At 31.5% G+C, this 21,101-nt stretch overlaps 1 protein-coding gene across 2 annotated transcripts in view; it reads left to right on the top strand.

Moving 5' to 3' along the window:
• Positions 1 to 21,101, top strand: part of LOC107442136 (agrin) — a 203,133-nt gene that overhangs the window by 149,066 nt on the left and 32,966 nt on the right. For both annotated transcript variants that reach the window (XR_011637174.2, XM_071182999.2), the window contains exon 18: positions 10,269 to 10,470. Coding sequence is in view for 1 of the 2 variants with exons in the window: in XM_071182999.2 (XP_071039100.2) it covers positions 10,269 to 10,470 (202 nt within the window). In the remaining variant the exon portion in view is untranslated. The remainder of the gene's footprint in view (positions 1 to 10,268; positions 10,471 to 21,101) is intronic.

The following is a 21,101-nucleotide window of genomic DNA, read 5'->3' as shown; positions in this document are numbered from 1 at the left end:
GAAGGAGATATCTTGAGACTACAGATATATTCTGACTGAAGAAGATATCTTGAAGCCACAGAGTATATATATATATGTGTGTGTGTGTGTGTGTGTGTGTGTGTGTGTGTGTGTGTGTGTGTGTGTGCGTGCGTGCGTGTGTGCGTGCGTGTGTGTGTGTGTGTCTGTATTCAATGATTTGAATGACAGTTTTTCAATGATAGAGTATTTAATGACAAAATGATTTTTACATGTATGATGAAATATGAGAAATATGAAATGTTTTTAGAAAATATTAAGTTGAAAAATGTGGGCCGTCAGCCCCGGTTATGAACACATAAGCCCCGTCTGGGCTAAGCAGTTGATTGTTCTGCAACAAAACGAAGAGTGAGTCTCTGAATTAAGAAAAGGGAGAGGCGGTGGTGCGGGGAAGTGATGATGATAGTGAGGCGGGGAAGTTGTGACGCTGGAATCATGGCAGCAAAGGGAAGAGAGGGAGTTCTTTTTCTGATCCTGCATATACAGGGTGGTCCCGAATTCATGGTACAAACTTTAATGGTAGGTACAGGTCATTGTAACAATGATTTATTGTATAGGAATGTATAGTCGCAAGTGACGCGGTGAGGCGTAAACAGGGGAAATAAAAGAAAAGAGAAATGGAGTGATCGGTTGGTATCATTTCCGATAGAGGGCAGTTGATGTCTAGCCGCCGTTGAAAATGATGCATCGCACTAGGGAAAAGCGCCATTCACAATTGTGCTGCCGTAGACGATGGGTGACTTTACGTATGCAGAAAAGCAGACATGCATTACATGTACGGCCGTGCAAATGGTAACGGCAGAGCTGCGTTACGAATGTATCGCGCGGAGTATCCTGATCGACGAATGCCGGATCATAGAATTTTTCAACGGTTACATTGTCAACTTTGTGAAACAGGTGCGTTCGACGTCAACACACATGACGCTGGTCGATTATGAGCTGTACGCACTCCAAGGCTGGAAGAAAGCATCTTGAACATTGTGGCTGATAGACCCGAGTCAAGCACAAGAACTGTTGCGCGTGTCGTAGGTGTGAGTCATCAGACTGTATGCAGAGTGTTAAACTAAAATAGCTTACACCCCTTCCATTTTCAGAAAGTACAAGCATTGAATCCGGCAGATTATCCTCTCCGCGTGAACTTCTGCCTGTGGGTGATGCAGCAATGTGCGTTGCAGCCGGATTTCGTAGGTGATGTGCTATTTACAGATGAAGCGACATTTTCACGCGAGGGCGTCTTTAATGCGCACAATTCCCATGTGTGGGCAGATAATCCACATGCAACGCGTCCACATGCGTTTCAACAACGTTTCTGTATTAATGTGTGGGCTGGTATTGTGAACGACTTTTTGATTGGCCTATACTTACTACTCACGAGACTCAGTGGCGGAAGCTATCTTATTTTTCTGAAAGAAGTGTTACCACAACTGCTGCATGATGTTCCGATCGCCATTCGCAACCGCATGTGGTTTCAGCACGATGGGGGGCCAGCACACTTCAGCATTGATGTACGGAACTACCTGAATGCCACGTTTGGTGCTCGATGGATTGGGCGTGGTGGACCAATCCCTTGGCCACCCCGATCTCCCGATTTATCGAGCCTCGATTACTTTTTATGGGGACATCTAAAGCATCTTGTTTATGAGACTCCAGTTGACTCAGATGAGGATCTTGTCGCTCGCATATCTGTAGCTGCTGCAGGTGTGCGTGAAATACCAGGCATCTTTGAACGTGTACGCCAATCGCTCCACCGACGCTGTCAAGCATGTATCGCTTCTGGTGGACGCAATTTTGAACACTTACTGTAAACATGACACTTGTCAACAAAGCTTTCAATAAAATCTTTGTTTTTCCTTTCGGCTGTTATTTCTCCTGTTTACGCCTCACCGCGTCTCTTGCGACTATACATTCCTATACAATAAATCATTGTTACAATGCCCTGTACCTACCATTAAAGTTTGTACTATGAATTCGGGACCACCCTGTATATATATATATATATATATATATATAAGTTCAAAATGTAGTATAAAACAAAGAAAAATTATAGACATAAAAAAGGGAGGGGGGGGGGAAATAATAAGTAAAAAATAACAAACAACAGCTTTTTAAAAAAATAAAAATAAAAAAGGATGAAATTTTATTTAAAAAACCGGAAAAAAAAGATATAATCTTTTCATCAGCCCACACGATTATATCCGCAAAACAGAGTGCTTTCTGATATTGTATCAATAAAGCCAAAACAAAATATATGAATACAACAGTGTGAGGAGCACTCAAAATTTTTTTTTATAAAAATTACAACAAATAAAATAGAACACAAAAAGTAAAAATAACATGTAAAAACAGAAAGTAAAATAAACTAAAGAGAAGAAACAGTATAAAAATGGACTATAAAGTGAGTAACAAAATCAGATCAACTTACATGGACGGGAATTCTTCAAGAATGATTTAAAAATGTTTTCGCAGAAAGATTGCCAGATTACAAAATATGAAAACAAAAGCGCAAATTGAGTGTAACAAGAGGGTTTAAAAGTGTCGTTCTTACTGCACTGCTGAAGTGATTTGTTATTCTGTGCATTGATTTGTTAAAATTTACATTTAATTTGTCACTATTAAGAGAGTTTCTATTACTTCTTGAACCCCGTTTACCTCGATTTGTACGCTTATCTTTAATATGAAAAAGTGAATAAGTTGATGAGTTATTGAAGTTAATCTGGGTATGTTGGAAGGTATCGTTTAGCCCATACGGCAAAATTGTTTTGTATAAAAGCATGTAGTAATTTTCTGTCTGTAGTCTTAAATCTAAATCCTCTATAATATCTAAAATATTAATTTTGACACTGTTAAATTTATGTACTCTAAAATGATTTAATTCTAGGTTATTGATAGTCTTATTACTGTTAATATCAGAACGATGTTGATTAATTCGAACGTTAAGTGAGTTACTAGTTTGTCCAACATATTTTATATTACAGAAACCACAGGTTAACATATAAATAAAATTTTTAATTTTACAAAAAGATTTGATGCTAACGTTATAAAGAACAGTATGTTTTTTGTCAATATTAGGGCAAGTTTTGCATCTTTTATCATCACACGCTTTATAGGAAGGTAAAGTTTCAAGAATAGAATGCAATACGATGTCGATCCGAAGTTCCCCTCTGATTTAGGCTCTCCGCACCGGGTACAACATGAAGAATAGTTTAAATATTGAACACATTTTTTACCAGGCGCTAAATTGTTATAATTGTTTAATTCCATAAAAATAGGCTCAAAGAGCAAAGCCCTAAACACACGAAACGTCCTAAAGACAGGAAATTAGAAAAAGGTAATTAAAACGAAAACAGAAGGAGAATGAAAGAAAGTTAATAGTAGATAATATAAATAGATTATATATATATATATATATATATATATATATATATATATATATATATATATATATATATATATATATATATATATATATATATATATATATATATATATATATATATATATATATATATATATATATATATATATATATATATATATATATATATATATATATATATATATATATATATATATATATATATATATATATATTCGACTTAAGTTGATGTATATAGTGTTTGCTGAACTTTTATTGATATTCATTCCAATGGATTACAGGTTAGAATAAGCAAGGGATATGTTTAATTGAAACAATACTGGACAACTTAATTTCTACATTTTAAATTTTATACCTCATCATGTATCTATATCTGTTATATAAAAGATTTATCTCATTAAAATATAACTGTTTTTGAATCTTGTTCAGATGTTCTCCACGGATGTTTACATGGGCACTTGTGAACAACAGAAACTATTTTTTTTTTTTTTTGAAAAACGTTATACAATGAACTATATCTTATTAAAAATCTGAAATTTTTTTAGCAAGATATAAATAAGACATTATTGAAAAACATCTTATTAAAGACCATTGGCCGTTTAAACTTGTAGGCAATTTTGAAGTGAATAATAATTTTTTTGGAAAATATGCAGAAATAAAAAAATTTCATGTGCTCTCTTTTCTCTAAATTGAGTTAAAAAGTATAGAACCACGGATATTTACGTGGGCACTTTATAAACAGCCGAAATCCTTTTTTTAGAAAACGTTATACAGTAAAAAAAATATCTAATTAAAAATCTAAAAAAATTTTAATAAGATATAAATAAGATTTTCATTAAAAATATCTTGTTAAAGACCATTGGCCATTTAAAATTGTAGGCGATTTTGAAGTGAATAATAATTTTTTTGGAAAATATGTAGAAATAAAAAAAATTTCGTGTGCTCTCTTTTCTCTAAATTGAGTTAAAAAGTATAGAACCACGGATGTTTTCGTGGGCCCTTTATAAACAGCCGAAATAATTTTTTTCAGAAAACGTTATACAGTAAAAAAAATATCTTATTAAAAATCTAAATAAATTTTAATAAGATACAAATAAGATTTTCTTCAAAAATATCTTGTTAAAGACCATTGGCCATTTAAAATTGTAGGAGATTTTGAAGTGAATAATAATTTTTTTGGAAAATATGTGGAAATAAAAAAAAATTTCGTGCGCTCTCTTTTCTCTAAATTGAGTTAAAAAGTATAAAACCACGGATGTTTACGTGGGCCCTTTAAAAACAGCCGAAATAATTTTTTTTAGAGAACGTTATAGAGTAAAGAAAGAAATCTTATTAAAAATCTAAAAAAATTTTAATAAGATATCAATAAGATTTTCTTCACAAATATCTTGTTAAAGATCACTGGCCATTTAAAATTGTAGTAATAATTTTTTTGGAAAATGTGTAGAAATAAAAAAAAATTTCATGTGCTCTCTTTTCTCTAAATTGAGTTAAAAAGTATAGAACCACGGATGTTTACGTGGGCACTTTATAAACAGCCGAAATCATTTTTTTAGAAAACGTTGTACAATAAAAAAAATATCTTATTAAAAATCTAAAAAAATTTTAATAAGATATAAATAAGATTTTCATTTTCCTCAAAAATATCTTGTTAAAGACCATTGACCATTTAAAATTGTAGTCGATTTTGAAGTGAATAATAATTTTTTTTGTGGAAAAAATAAAGAAATAAAAAAATGTCTTGTCCCCTCTTTTCTTTAAATTCATTTAAAAATTATTGAACCATTCGAAATTAATTATATATTTTTATTCAAAAACCCCTTGATTTCTTTATTTATTTTTAATTAAAATACTATGAATTATACTTAAAGAAAACTACACAACTTCTCTTTCAATTTAAGAATATATCTTTTGTTTTCATTTTTTTTTCTTCTTCTAAACGAGGCTTCGAACGATCCCATCTCTTTCCAGTGAACTACGAAAATTTTTGTAAATCACTCAATACTATTCTGAGAAGTAAGCAAATACTGTCTGTTGGAACTATTTAATCGCCGGTAGAGCGGAAAAATTCCCATACAGGGATCCATCAAGATATCCCCGGGACATTGTATGGACATTCACATTTAACTTTACGACCATCCCTCCGAAACGATGTTCACGCTACTTCGCTACGATTAATGGACAAAGTGGAGCACGCCAAACTTTAACTGCAACAGCGTGTGGAAGTTAAATGGGAAGACAAATGCTTAAGGCTGAAATGTAATTCAATGAAAGTGTCTGTAGTCATTTTCCAGAAAAAGCATGTTGGCACATGCAAAAAACAAGGAACAGTTCACTTTAAAAGTAAGCTTTCCACCGATTGAGGGAGAATATATTGTTGTAATTGAAATCGAAAGTGGTTGGTGATGCAATTTTTTTTCCTTCCAATCGCAATGGCAATGTGGATCGATTGTTCGAATAAAAATAAATTTTTTTTTATCCTACGGACCATTTTGAAAAAGATATAAAAATAAGGGCTAAATTGCTGAAAAAGACAATTTATTTGGATATCTTTCTTTGGGCGTCATTGAAAGCCGATGTTTTTCTTAATTAAAATCTTTCCTACGAACCCTGGTTTAACAACCATCGTACCAGGAGGGATAGTTATTTTAATGTTTCTATGCAATTTAGAGTTTTAACATCTAGTTGCAAAACTTTTATTATGTTTTAAAATCTAGCTAATGCTTTAAAAAAATTATAGCGTGCAGTTTAAGGTAAAATACCATTTCAGCCGTAAGCAGTTAAGTATGTTTTTAAGAACATTAAGAGAAAAAAAAAACACAAAAACTTTGTCTTTAAGTACTATTTTTTCTAATATGAGTGCAAAAAATAGATATTAAAAAAGATTTTTTGTTTTTAAATCGGAATAACTTTTTGCATTTTCCTAATGCAGAAAAAATAAAAGTTTTTTTTCCTAGTGATAAACCTCATTTCGTCGCATTTTTAAATTTTATTTTTTAATAAAATCAAGGATATTAGCTAAAGTACAAATAAATTAGTGAAGTTTATAAAATTATTTTACTTCTATCTGAGTATTCATTCATTGCATTTTGAGTACATGGAATACGGATGGAAGTTTAAAAAGAATCACCCATATATATATATATATATATATATATATATATATATATATATATATATATATATATATATATATATATATATATATATATATATATATATATATATATATATATATATATATATATATATATATATATATATATATATATATATATATAAATAATTTCGTGAACAAAAGGACTAGCAGCAAATAAATTCCAGCTTGATTCGTCACTTTTTTAAAGTTAGTAGACTTATTTAAAAAATCGCTATTGTGGTGAGATTTTTCTAACTCGATGAAATTTTCAAAAGTAAGGAGTAATTCTCAAATTTTTATGAACCTAGATAATAAAGTGGTTTGAGTAACTTTTCAAATATCAAAAACATTAAGGTGACTTATTTTCTCGAATCTGCTGCTTTTTTTTTAATATTGGATATCAAGTTTACATATTTTTGGAATTTGATCTAGATAGCAACATGTCAAATATGCTTAACAGAATAATTTAAAATTTAATTTAATTAACCCCTCCCCGCCCCTATGGGGGCATTCGGGGAATACGGAAGTCTCGAAATGCACGTCTGTGTCTTATCAGTGCAAGAATTCGAATAGATAGTGATGAGCCATGAAGGCCTTCAAATGAAACAACCCCGAAAGTGACCCTGGATTAAGCGAGTGTAAATGCACAAATCTAAAGATCTACTGCTTACAGACCTCCAAATTAGAATTGAAGAAAGTTTTGTAACATAAATTAAAGTTAGAATAAACTAAAAATGTGGCTTATCATTATCTAGCTTCAAAACTTGATATTGTTCTTGAAAACTGATTTCACCTAAATGTGTGTCAAAGCTAGGACTGGGCAATAAATCGATGCATCGGAAAATATCGATTCTATGCAATCATCGCCGATCTGATGTTAGAATTAGCAATTTTACGAAACATCGGAAATTGTGATTTACTGAGATGTGCACGATATTTACCGATGTATCAAATCGTTGACAGCGATACATGTATATCGCTGTGTCGTTGACATTGATGTCAACGCGCGATGTTGAGCATTGTTCCTGATAGTATATCGATGTCTGCAAGCTCACGCGAAGAGCATTTTCGTGCGCAGATGTGCAGTGATAGCTGTGGTGATGATCGTTTTCTTTCCCCAATTTTTTTACACCGTGACTCATCGTTTTGCTGATATGATGAATCTGAATGTGATTGAGAATCGAAGTGTTGTGCAAATCCTGTTGAGTTTTTTTTACAATCAATCCAACTGTTTAATGTTTCAACAGCTATTTTACTCACATCCACGTCTTTAAACATTGAGAAATAATTGTAAAAAAATGCAAAACCTATTTTTTTTAAAAATTGCAACTTACTAATTGAGAATTTACGCAGCACTAAATAAAAACATTAATGTACCGAAACATCACGATGCATCGAAATATCACGACGTTAGTGTGACGATACATCACGATGCCAAAATCTTAACATGGCCAGTCCTAGTCAAAGCATAGAAGTGCCCTATGATCCTTTTTTGTTTACATAAGATTCAGCCTCTGTATTAAGAGAATTATTATTGAATATGCATAATGACAATAAAAAATAAAACAGAGGAAGAAAAACTTGTTTTGAAAACTTTTGTCGAGTGAAATCAGTAAAAAATATCACTGAAACGAATAAAAAAAATGAATAATATGCGGGGATATGAATCAAATACCACTATCGAATAATTCGAGGTTTTCTAAGACTTATCACAAAGGCAGGTATGCTACCATAGTTGAAAATCGATCGATACCCTCTTTTTTGATACTTTGCTTTGAGAGAAACAAAATTTATAGACTATTTTCCTGGTGTGCTCTCTGTTTACATTTTTACTATTCATTGCGAGGGTCGTAAAAAATCCCACCAGATGGAAAACTTCTATAATACATATATATATGCTCAAAAAATAGTCAAACGTTCAAGAACTCCTTGGGATTTGCATGTTACAATCGAATATAAAAAAACGTGTCAACCCTATAAATCTTGTTTTTCGCGGGATAATAGCTTCTGGAGAATTCAAATCTGGAGTAGATATCATAAAACATTTCAGAAATTCTCCTAAATATTATGATATATTTTTTTAAAAAAATACATTTTTTTACCTTTTACTGGGGTAAAAAGTCACAAATATGTCTTTGAATTAATATGGACTAAATATTTAAAATTAGATGCTTAAAAGCAATTGTCAGCTTCTTTTAGTACAATATTTTTTTTTAAATTATCAAGTTGGTGAAACATGGTATGTATAATTTATAGACTAGAAATGAAGCACTTAAATACACTAAAAAAGTGCTAATCACTTCTGGACATTGCTTATGATCTTATTATATTTTATCACCGGTGTTTAATAAGCTTATCCACATAAGTTTTGCACTTATGCATATTCAACTGAAAAGTTGGGTAATTTCGAACCCAACCCAGAAGACATGGCATATCTTAGATAAAGGTTTCTTAAAACTTTTGGACCTCATAATTTATACGAAAATTTCGTGTGTTCCCATAAACATAGCGCAAATTCGATAAACGCTTAGATTAAACTATCTGCTACTTCACTTGTAATGAAATGTACTATTACAGTTTCACGTCTTTAATTTTCAATTTTAATTTTAAAATTTAGAACAATGTGAAAATTTTAAAAAAGTAGCAAACTTAAAAATATAGTAAAAATAATATAATAACATAATAAAAATAAAAATGCTTCTTAACACATTCGTTTTTCCTTTGTCGGTATTGTCTTATCTTCATTAATTTCCAAAGAAATTGTGTAAAAATATTTGGTAATTGTAAATTTATTACAATTAGTTAAACGGATGTCGAAATTGCTACAATGTTTCGCGACCACTGCTGCAGGTTCCACAACCTCAATCGGGATCTGGACCCACAATTTAAGTAACACTGTCCTACATCGAGCACTAATACTAATCATCCCCAAGAGGAGTTTTTTTTTAAGTAAGACTAACACGTATATCGTAAATATACGTACTTAGTAAATATACTTAATAACTCTATACTTAAGTGAAGGGACAATCCTCTTTTCAAAACAACGCAGTTTTTTATAATTCCCAATGAAGATGATTGGAAATGGATAAAATCGAAACTAATAACTCAGAGATTTATTTAAAAAAAATTAAGTCACATTTTTTATTATCTAAATTATAAAATCTTGCTCTTCGTCGTTGGAAATCTGTGAACTCATAATAAATAATAAACAGAAATCATAATAAATTATTTGCCAAAAAAGTAGCATTTACAGCCCAGATGAAAATCGGTTAATATACAGATAAACATGCCTTACAGATGATATACATGCCTTCGATACAGATATACCCTCAGACAGATGTACATGCCTTGCAGCGTAATTTCATACTTGAAACAAGGCAGTTTGGCATTTCCTGTGACAATTTCATACCTTCCGACTTCAACGAGTGTTAAGCACGATCATGGGTGTGTATTACAATTGTTGAATGGTTATTTGTTTTGTATTGTATCAATGTGTGTACATATTAAAACCGGTCCAGTAGTTCTGAAGATAATCGACGGGGACTGCAAATTCTCTTCATTTCTTACACCTGTGCATGACGAGCCCTCAGATATTACAAAACCTTTTTTTTTATTATCAGAATGTAGTTGTCATTTCAAATTACATGGCTAAATTCATAACGAATGCAATGCAATTTAAAAATTCGTGTAGAATTATTGTTATTACTTGTTTTTTCCATGATTTTTTTTTTTCAGATGACTTCATCAAAAAATACAAGCATAAGAGTCAAGAAATGAAGAGGTCATTCGAATCGGAACCAAGGTCCCAATATGAATCCATTACAATAGAATTTTCCATCATGAAAACTGATGGAGTTTTATTAGTAATTAAAGATTTGATGAACAACTATAAAACAGTTGTTCTGCTCAATATTAGAAATAGATTTGTCGAAGTCTGGTAAGTAATTAACACATAATCAGCTTATTTTACTTTTAAAATTCCCCCTCATATTATTAATAGGTGGCGCTATTTTTTGAAATTCTAGACTAAAGTTAAGTCATTATTAATTCAATATTACTTAAAGTTGTCAGCATTTATGTTATATTCTAAAATAAAATAGTTCGCAAAAATCAAATCATTGCCCATCTGAAATATATTGATTCCACACCATTCATTTTAACCGTCTATACTTTAATTAGAATCTTTTGTACTGCAATTTCAACCATCCATTAATTTTTTACAATCGATTGCGCATACATTTTATTTTATTTTTTTGAACGTCGCTCAACAGCAGACCCAATTTTATATTATACTTGCTGAATGCCCGTTCTTCGCACGGGGTGAATGAAAAATAAGTAAAGTATCAATAAATGACAGAAGAGAAACACTACGAAATCATAGTCATAGCTGAAAAGCACATAGTGACACAATTAAAGAGTTTAATGAAATAACCAGGTAAGTGGCATTTTTAAGGGAATTATTGAGTCACTGGTTTTGCCTTTTTTTTAAATCTTAACACAACTAATAGCATCAATTTTTTGCATGTTAATATGATTTTTTATTTCAAATTAGGCAGTAAGGTTATATTTAAAATTAGGAACAAAAACGCGAAGAATTATTAGTCTCATCTTCTGGTAATAAAATAGTTCGGATACAATTTTCTTTTCATTCTGAAAATGTCACTTACCTGCTTCTTCAACTAAGTTTTTCAATTAATGGAGCTAAAACAATCATTTTTTTTATTTAATATTATTTGTTGCCATTTGCGGTGGCTTTACGCTATTGAAGTAAGTAAAACTTGTTTTTTGTAATTCATCCCATTAGAATGAAGAGAAAATGTATTTATCATCATTTAGCATGATGCTATTACTCGCGGCTAAACCATAATCGTCAAAATTTACCTTTATTAAATTATTTTCTCAGGTACATATCCTTTTCGAGGGGTCTTTCTAAAGTATCGTCATTATAACGGCTTATAACGATGTAAATCATTATAATATTTTATATCTATATTAGCATATTTGATACTTAGTACATAATCCTTCAGCATTTAAGTTTGATGAAAAATATATTTGTCAGTGACGGTCAAAGCCAAAATTTAAAAAAAAGAAATTTGAATTCCTATTAGAACTTCAAAGGGATTTTGGAGAATGGCCATTTCTCTATCCAACCTTTAATTTACTATTAAAATATTTAGTAGTGGTAGAACAAAGCTCTTTTGTTCTCATTCATTAAAATATTAATAAATTATCTTTGCTACCACAGGAAAAATATTTTCTGAAATCACGGAAAACCGGTTGTAGAATGCTTATCAAAGCTGCACCGATTAGTATAATACCAGTAGTACATATTACCGTCAGGGATACATATGAATTAAACGTCATCTGTGAATGGTGATTTTCTACGGTTTTCCTAAGCAAATTTTTTATTAACCTTTTCTCCTTTAACTTTGCTTCTTAGCGCATAGCTTATATTATTTTATTTCAATTAATTTAGATATTAAGACATATATAAAATCTTCAAAAATGAAAATATAAATGTGTGTTTGCAAGACAGCACTTCTTCAAGGGGCACACTGCCTGCAAACACACAAGAGCTTTTCCGTTGTCAGTGGAATTAACCCAAACTGACAGTGCCCCGAGGCCCCATAATGAATAGACAAAAATAGAAAACCATTATCAAAATTGGAAAGCACTGAGAATACTGAAATGGTGTGTCCATTTCAGTATCAGACAACTTTAGTTCAGTGGTATCAGACAACTTTAAAAGTATAAATTTGCTGACGTAGCCCTCGCGTGTTACCACATCATGTTGCTCATTGCATTTATATGGCATAGCGAATATAAAATAATTCTACATTCAAATTTCTACAATAAACTATTTTTTTTTATCAAATCGAGTTATAAGCTAGATATTGTCCCTGGTGTTATTCGTAAAATATGTGACAAAACTGAATTGTCTATAGTTGTATTTAAGACAGTGACTAACGTTTAACCAATCAGAAAATTCCATTTCGTTTTTCCCACATCCCGTTCGAACGGTTCGTCGTAGAATGCTCTAATATCGACCTCGTGCTTCAAACTATCTGTATGCTAAGTTTCGTCGATTTAATTTGGATGATTTAGGAGTCTATAAAGGACACACACACAGACATTCATTTTTATAGATTAGATAGATTCCCATAGATTGGGCAGTGGTAAATAAAGTAAATAAAGCAAAGAATTATTAGTCCCACCTTCAAATAAATTGGTAATAAAATAATTCGGATGCGTGTGTTCTTTTTCCTTTCTGAAAATGGCAATTATCTGGTTCTTCCACTAAATTTAGCTAAAATAATTTTTTTTATTTTACTTAATGTTATATGTTGTAATCTTCGGTGACCTTACATTATTCAAGTAAGAAGAGCTCTTAGTTTGAAATTCATACCAATGGAATAAAGATAAAATGTATTTAGACTCTCTTGGCATGATGCTATTGCTCACGACCGATTCGTGATAGTTGAAATTTGCCAAGATTAAGTGATTTTCTCTGGTACATATCCCGTTCGAGGGGTCGTAAAACACTTAATTCCTAAGTATAGGTATTAAAACTGATTCATAATCACCAAATATATCAATATATTTTGTACCTATATAAGCATATTTGGTACTTATTACATAACCCTTCAACATTTGAGTTTATACGTATTTGTCTGTGGTCGCCAACTAAAGCCGCATTAGTTTAAAAAAAAAAAAGAAAAAAAAGAACAGAACTTTATAAGGATTTTGGAGCATGACCATTTCTCTATCTGACTTTTAATTTACTGTTAAAATAACTAAAAGTAGTGATGGAAAAAAGTCATTTTAATTCCAATTCATTGAAATATTAATATACTATCTTAGCTACCACTGGAAAAAAATATATTCTGAAACTACGGAAAACTTGTTGCAGAATTCTTATTAAAACTGAATCACCAATTACCATAGTACCAGTAGTACATATTACCGTCCGGGACACATATGAATTAGGCGTCATCTGTGAATGGTGATATTTTAATGTTCTCTTCAGCGAATTTCTCATCAATCTTTCTTCCATGGGCTTGGCTTTTTAGCACATAGCTTATTTTATATTATTTCAATTAACACACATTATCAATATTAATTGAGCATTAGTGTCAATAATGATATGCAGATTATTTTTTACTGTTACCCAAAGCGCTTTTCTCCTTATTTTTGCTTTTTAGTACAAAAGTTACTTTTTTTATTTCAATTAATATATATTACCAACATTAATTAAGCATCATTGTCGTCAGTAACAGTAAGACGACTTCTTACTGTTTTTCTAGACAAATAAATACCTTTACTCCATTTCTCTTTCTTTCTAGTACATAGCTTATTTCTTTTATTTTAATATGCACGCATTACCTTAATTAATAAAACATCATTGGCGTAATTAAGCCTCATTGGCGCCGAGTTTTTATGTTTCTGCTGAGCGAATTAGTACCACTTTCTCATTAATTTTCGCTTTTGAATACATAAATTATTTTTTTCTGTTTCATTACCGTTGATTTCAAATAATTACTTTTTTTCAGAAACACTTTTAAAAGAATTAATATAAATAAAATAAAATCGCGTAGCATCAGACAAAGTGTAAATTTGATGACGTAAACCACGCGTCCTACCACGTAATGTTCATTGAATTCATCTGACGTAACGAATATAAAATAATTAAATACTTGCAATAAACTATTTTTTGTCCAAACAGTGGTATATGCTAGCAATTATCACCGATGTTATCTTTAAAATATGTGAAAATTGAATCGTTAAATTTAAAACAATGGCTAACGCTTAACCAATCAGAAAATTCCATTTCGTTTTTCGCTTATCCTGCAAGAACGATTTGTCGCAAAATGTTCTAATGTTGACAGTGACCTTCCTCGTGCTTGAAACTATCTGCATACCCTCCAACTTATGAGGATTTTGAAAATAATTCTTTCTAGTGGTAGCGAACCAAAGTAGAAATTTTTAAAGCTAATGGATGTCTCATAAAACTTTTATCAGAACTTAAGAATCTAGCCATATGTCCTGCACTTTTATAAGTAATAGTGGATAAGTTACGCTAAAATTAATTTTTTTTAAATATTAAGACATTAGTTTTGCTACCGTCAGAAAAGAAGATTTCTGAAACTACGGAAATTCCGTAGCAGTTGGAGGGTATGTATCTGTATGGCAAATTTCATCATTTTCTGTCCGATGGTTTAGGAGTCTAAAAAGGACATACACACAGACATTCATTTTTATATACAGTGGTGGCCAAAAGTGTGGACACTTTTTGAAAGTTTCATGTTTTTCAACTTTGTGAGCTTGTAGAATATATTAATTTTCACTTAAATACAAACGTTTACATATCAAATTGAAAGTAATTTAATGTAGAATTTAATAATAAATAAAGTATTGCAATATCTGAATTACAAAAAAAGTTATGCAATTAATAGTAAGATCTATCTTAGATTTGCATTTTTTTAGAGTGATACTTACACAATCAATACTTAGTAGGATAACCCTTAATTTTTAAGACAGCTTCACAGCGTCTTTTCATCGAGTGAACGAGTGTTTGGAGTTCATCTTTCGTAATCACATGGTGCCAAGAATCAATTATAGTTTCACTTAGTTGTCTTTTATTGGATGGACGTCTTTTTCGCTCAAGAATTTTCAAACGTCGCCTCAAATTTTTAATTGGATTGAGATCAGGGCTGTTTCCTGGCCATGGTAATATATCTATGCCTTTATTTAGAAACCATGCTTTGCATACTTCTGCTGTGCGGCATGGAGCTGAATCCTGCTGAAAAATAAATGGTGCGTTGTTGGAGAAGAGATCCCTAATGGAAGGTATCAATTTTGGTTTCAGGGCAGTTTCGATGTATTTTTTGGCATTCAGGATGCCATCAATCACTTGAGTTTGGCTCACAACATCTGCAGATATACATGCCCAAATCATGACATTTGTTGGATTTTTAGTAGTTGCTTCAATGCAATCAGGATGAAGCGCTTCACCTACTCTACGCCTCACGTATTTTCTACCATCACTTCCAAAGAGCGATATTTTACTCTCATCACTCCAGATTACTTTCTTCCATTGATTTTCTGACCATTTAATGTGCTCGTTTGCCGACTTAACTCGTTTTTCACGTTGCTTTTGATTTAAATATGGTTTTTTCCTTGGAATTCTAGCTTGTAGTCCAAATCCTGATAAGCTTCTTCTTATTGTTCTTGAACTTACTGCAATACCAGCTGCATTCATTTCACATCTAATGGCATCTCATGACATTTTTCTATCTTGAAGGCATAGCCATTTAATTTTTCTATCGGTAGTAGCACTTGTGCATTTTTTCGGCCTGATTTGGCATCCTGAATGCCAAGAAATACATCGAAACTGTCCTGAAACCAAAATTGATACCTTCCATCAGGGATCTCTTCCCCAACAACGAACCATTTATTTTTCAGCAGGATTCAGCCCCATGCCACACAGCAGAAGTATGTAAAGCATGCTTTCAAAATAAAGGGATAGATATATCACCATGGCCAGAAAGCAGCCCTGATCTCAATCCAATTAAAATTTTGTGGCGACCTTTGAAAATTCTTGTGCGAAAGAGACGTCCATCCAATAAAAGACAACTAAGTGAAGCTATAATTGATTCTTGGCACCATGTGATTACGAAAGATGAACTCCAAACACTCGTTCACTCGATGAAAAGACGCTGTGAAGCTGTCTTAAAAATTAAGGGTTATCCTACTAAGTATTGATTGTGTAAGTATCACTCTAAAAAAATGCAAATCTAAGATAGATCTTACTATTAATTGCATAACTTTTTTTGTAATGCAGATATTGCAATACTTTATTTATTATTAAATTCTACATTAAATTACCTTCAATTTGATATGTAAACGTTTGTATTTAAGTGAAAATTAATAATATATTCTACAAGCACACAAAGTTTAAAAACATGAAACTTTCAAAAAGTGTCCACACTTTTGGCCACCACTGTATATAGATTGTATTAAATATTTTATTATATATATATATATATATATATATATATATATATATATATATATATATATATATATATATATATGGGATTTCAGGGGTGACTGTGACTCAAAGTGATCCTAAAAATTTTAAGTGCAAAAAAATCGATATCAAGATATCAATTCATGTACCATACATGTTTCAAATGTAACATAATTTTTTTAACTAACATATAATTGTTCTATTCCCTGAGTCGCGATTGCTCAGGAGATATGATGGCCCAGCGATGGCTGCTTCATATGAATTCCGCATCCGGCTTGCACCCACCACCGTGCTCACTGTGAAATCACTACCGTGAAATATCCTCAGTGGTAGACGGAACATGGGTTAGAGTCCCCTTGCCGTTAGGTTAACCGTTGGAGGTTTTCGTAGTCTTCCTCTCCATGTAACGCAAAAGCGGGTTGGGTCCATCAAAAATTTTTCACGGAGGCAAATTTTTCCCAATACTTGATCCAGGAGCTCCCTGTTCAAAATGACATGAATGCGGAGTGGAACATTAGTTGTCATTAGCACAAAAAATTGGTTCTGCTGTTCAACGACGCTTATAAAACAAAATAAAAATCACTTACTAATGAAGAATATGACACCTTTTCTGTAACTAATTCAAGGAAAAACTTACTTCTTACAAGAATCGCAATATTGGATTTTAAAATCACTTCAACATGAATAACGATAGTTGATTTTAAAAATGCGAAATTACAAATTATGATATTAGATATATAAATCGCGTAAATATGAAACACGTTGAATAATTTTCAGATCTCGTGAACAAGAATCAATATTTTTCTTTGAATTGTGAAAATTGATCTTTGATATTACAACCGCGTGAATACGAATCGCAAAATCGAATTTTAAATTCGCATGAATACTTATCGCGACATTAGGTTTCAAAAATGAGTAAATTACAAATCGTGATATTGCATTTTTAAATCGCTTAAAAAGAAATCGCGTGAATACGAATCGTAATGCGTGATTTTTAAAGCATGCCTATGCGAAAATCGATAATTGATATTTAAATCGTGTGAATACGATATTAACGGATTAATGTGCAGTTTAAACTATTCAAAATAGCTGAAAATCCACCAACACCAAAGAATAACATGCAAACGCATCATTAACGGGATTTAGAAAAAGTTTCAAAATTTCCTCAGATTACAAGTTTTTGATTCTTCCACGAACTTAAGATATGCGGAATTCTGAGATATTCGCGAAAAAATGACATGCCTTGTTATTAAACCCGGGAGAATAACCCGGAATTGCGTATAATGTCCATAAATGTCATCTGAAATCTAAATTTTATAACATCTTAATGAAAGTGTTAATGTCTCTTCATTACTTTAACTAAATATGTTTAATATTTTATTTCCTAATTATATAATTTTTTTCTAAGTATACCTGAATCTTTAATGATTTAAGAAAAAGTTGGGAATTGCATAGAAATCTACGACTTAAAACTTTAACTTAAATTTTTTAAGTTAAAATTTTAAATCGTAGATTTCTACATAATTCATGACTTTTACTTAACTCTTAATCCTTTGTATCACCGCGCTACATATCTGCAACATGCATGAAAATTCAGTCCTATAATGAGCTGGACTTACCTATAAAATCGAACTAAATTCAGGTAAAGAAAATATTGCAAACTCGGAGGAACCAAGTCTTGATGCAGCTACCCATATTATAATGCGTTTAGCAAGAATTGTTCCACGACATAATTGCAGGATATACAATTTTTTTTTGCAACAATCCCCTTGATTGTACATTTGGCTAAGGAGGGATTGAAAAATGTGGCGTGAGACCTTGTTACCATAAAAACAACAATTTCAAAATTTTTCACATGAATTTTTAAATATATTGGAATTTTTGTGCTATTTTTCACAATATTGGAGATGTTCAACAAATGTTTTTTATCAATAAATTTTTAATTTTAAGATCTAAATTTTTTCATTATTTTTTACACGCTTAATATGATGTATTCTAACATCCGTGTAAATATTTCTTAAATCAGAGTTGCTGAGTTACAAAGGATTAATAAAGATTCAGGTAAACTAAAAAATTTATTTATATAATTAGGAAAAAATATATTGTTATTAACTATATTACTGTAATAATACGAATAATGTAAATACTGTAATAATACGAATAATGTAAATACTGTAATATTACGAATAATGTAATGATGTAAATAACACGAATAGTTAATATATTCAAAGTGGTTATGTATACAAAATTGTTATTGATATGTTATAAATTTAACCACCGAGAAATAAAATTTATTTTTAAACTAATTCCATATTACTGAAAGAAGTAAAAATGCAATTAGAGACACTTATAATTAAAATAAATTAAATAAAGTAATTTGAAACCGTTAAAATTTATTTAAATTCGCAAAACATTTGATATACAAAACATTTAATTTACATTTAAACATTTCATTTAATGAAAAAAACTCAAGACATGCTTAAACAAGAACCTGAAAAAGGATTTGAATTCAAACAATTATGTTTAAAAACGGCACTATAATTTAACAAAACATAATTTTTATTTCGTAAGCAATTTTTATTTTTTAAGTCTTAAGAAACAGACTCCCAATATCTTAAAGCATTATTTAGTTTCAAATTGTATCTACATTTGTTTTTGTTGGTATCTGCATTTTTTACATGCACACGCTTAATTTCATAAGGAAAATTCGTTTTCACTGGTGCTTTCTATCGTTAAATAGAAGCTTTAAAGCAAAAAGAAGAAAAAAATAGAAAGTATCATGTGTTGTGTATACTTGAATAAAATTCCGTTTTCATAAGAGGCAAAGCACTTAACAATGAAGACAATAGTTTGCTAAACTAATTAATTTCTTAAACAGATTCAAAAATTTCGCTGGTGCGTGAATGGTTTTATTTTTATCCCCTTTCTAAAAACTAGCTTTTAATAATTAGATCGAATGTTTTTGAGAATTGGCGTCATTGTATTCATCTAAATATCAAATTTCTGCAAAATAAGTTTAAAATCTTCATAATTTATGTAAAATTATGATATTACGCTAAAAATATGTTCCGTGAATTTACATTAATTGATATAAAGATGCTGCAAAATGTTTAATTTATATAAATAAAGCAGAATGCTCCTACACATGGATGTATGTGTGTATAGTTTGTCTAAAGCAAGAACCCCCCTAACGATTCGTCTGAACAGATGACGGAGATTATGTTAACGAGGTATAACTATTACAAGTACGGGTATGGTACGAGGGTGGCAATTTATATTTCTGGCCTTGGCAACAGTAAGTGTTGCTAGGCGACCGCAGACGATTTTAATAGAAAGTTTGATATTTTTAAACATAAATTCAGTAGACGATTTACCATTATAGCTTCATTTGCGTTGTTGACAGTAAATTGAAAAGTTCTTCTCTTTCAAAAAATGGAATTGAATCGTGAACATTTTCGTGCCATTATTTTTTATAACTTTCGACGTGGATTGTCAAGACAAGAGTGCTTCGATGAACTTAATTCTTTATTCAGCGATAAAGCGCCACCCTACAGCACTGTAAAAAATTGGTATAGCGAATTTAATCGTGGTCGATGTTCGCTCCAGGACGAATCCCGTGCAGGTGTCCAAAATCCGTTGTTGTGCCAGACAAAATCGATGCTGTGCGTGAACTGATAAAGCAAGATCGTCATGTGACATACCGTGAGATAGAGGCGTCTTTTGACATTAGTATGACTAGCATCAATAAAATATTGCATGAATATTTGAGTGTAAAAAAAATTTGTTCGCGTTGGATCCCGCATAATCTGACAAACGCTCAAAAAAAGGCTCGTGTCAATTGGTGCTAGGAAATGTTGGAGAAATACGTTCAAGGTACATCATAGGCTGTGTATAACATCTACACAGGTGACGAATCATGGATCTATGCATATGAGCCGGAAACAAAACAGCAATCAACTGTATGGGTCTTCCAAGACGAGGCAAAACCAACAAAGGTTGTTCGATGAAGAAGCACATCGAAACAAATGATTGCCTGTTTCTTCGGCATTAACGGTCATGTGGCAACAGTGGCGTTAGAGCAACGCAGGACGGTCAATTCTGAATGGTACACGACCATTTGTTTGCCAGAAGTCATCGGAGAAATTCGAAAAAAACAAAAGAACAGGCGAATCATTCTTCATCATGACAATGCGAGCTCTCACACATCGACTCAAACAAAGGCATTTCTGACGGAGCGAAGGATCGAACTGATGGGTCATCCGCCTTACAGCCCTGATTTGGCACCCAATGACACATCAAAAATAAATTACGTGGACAACGATTTTCGACCCCCGAAGAAGCGGTTGATGCATTCAAAACGCATGTTTTGGAGTTACCTCAATCGGACTGGAAAAAGTGCTTTGAAAATTGGTTCAAACGCATGCAAAAGTGTATTGATCATCATGGAGAATATTTTGAAAAGCAATAAAACCAATTTCGATCCTACATATTTGTTTTTTTCATTATTAGGCCAGAAATATAAATAGCAAACCTCGTAT

This window comes from Parasteatoda tepidariorum, chromosome 7 (genome assembly GCF_982258835.1).
Source record: "Parasteatoda tepidariorum strain Cologne lab strain chromosome 7, Ptep-v5.0, whole genome shotgun sequence".
In the NCBI taxonomy this organism is placed as follows: Eukaryota; Metazoa; Arthropoda; class Arachnida; order Araneae; family Theridiidae; genus Parasteatoda; species Parasteatoda tepidariorum.
Note: the sequence above shows the minus strand (reverse complement) of the source record. Positions and strands in the feature narration are given on the sequence as shown.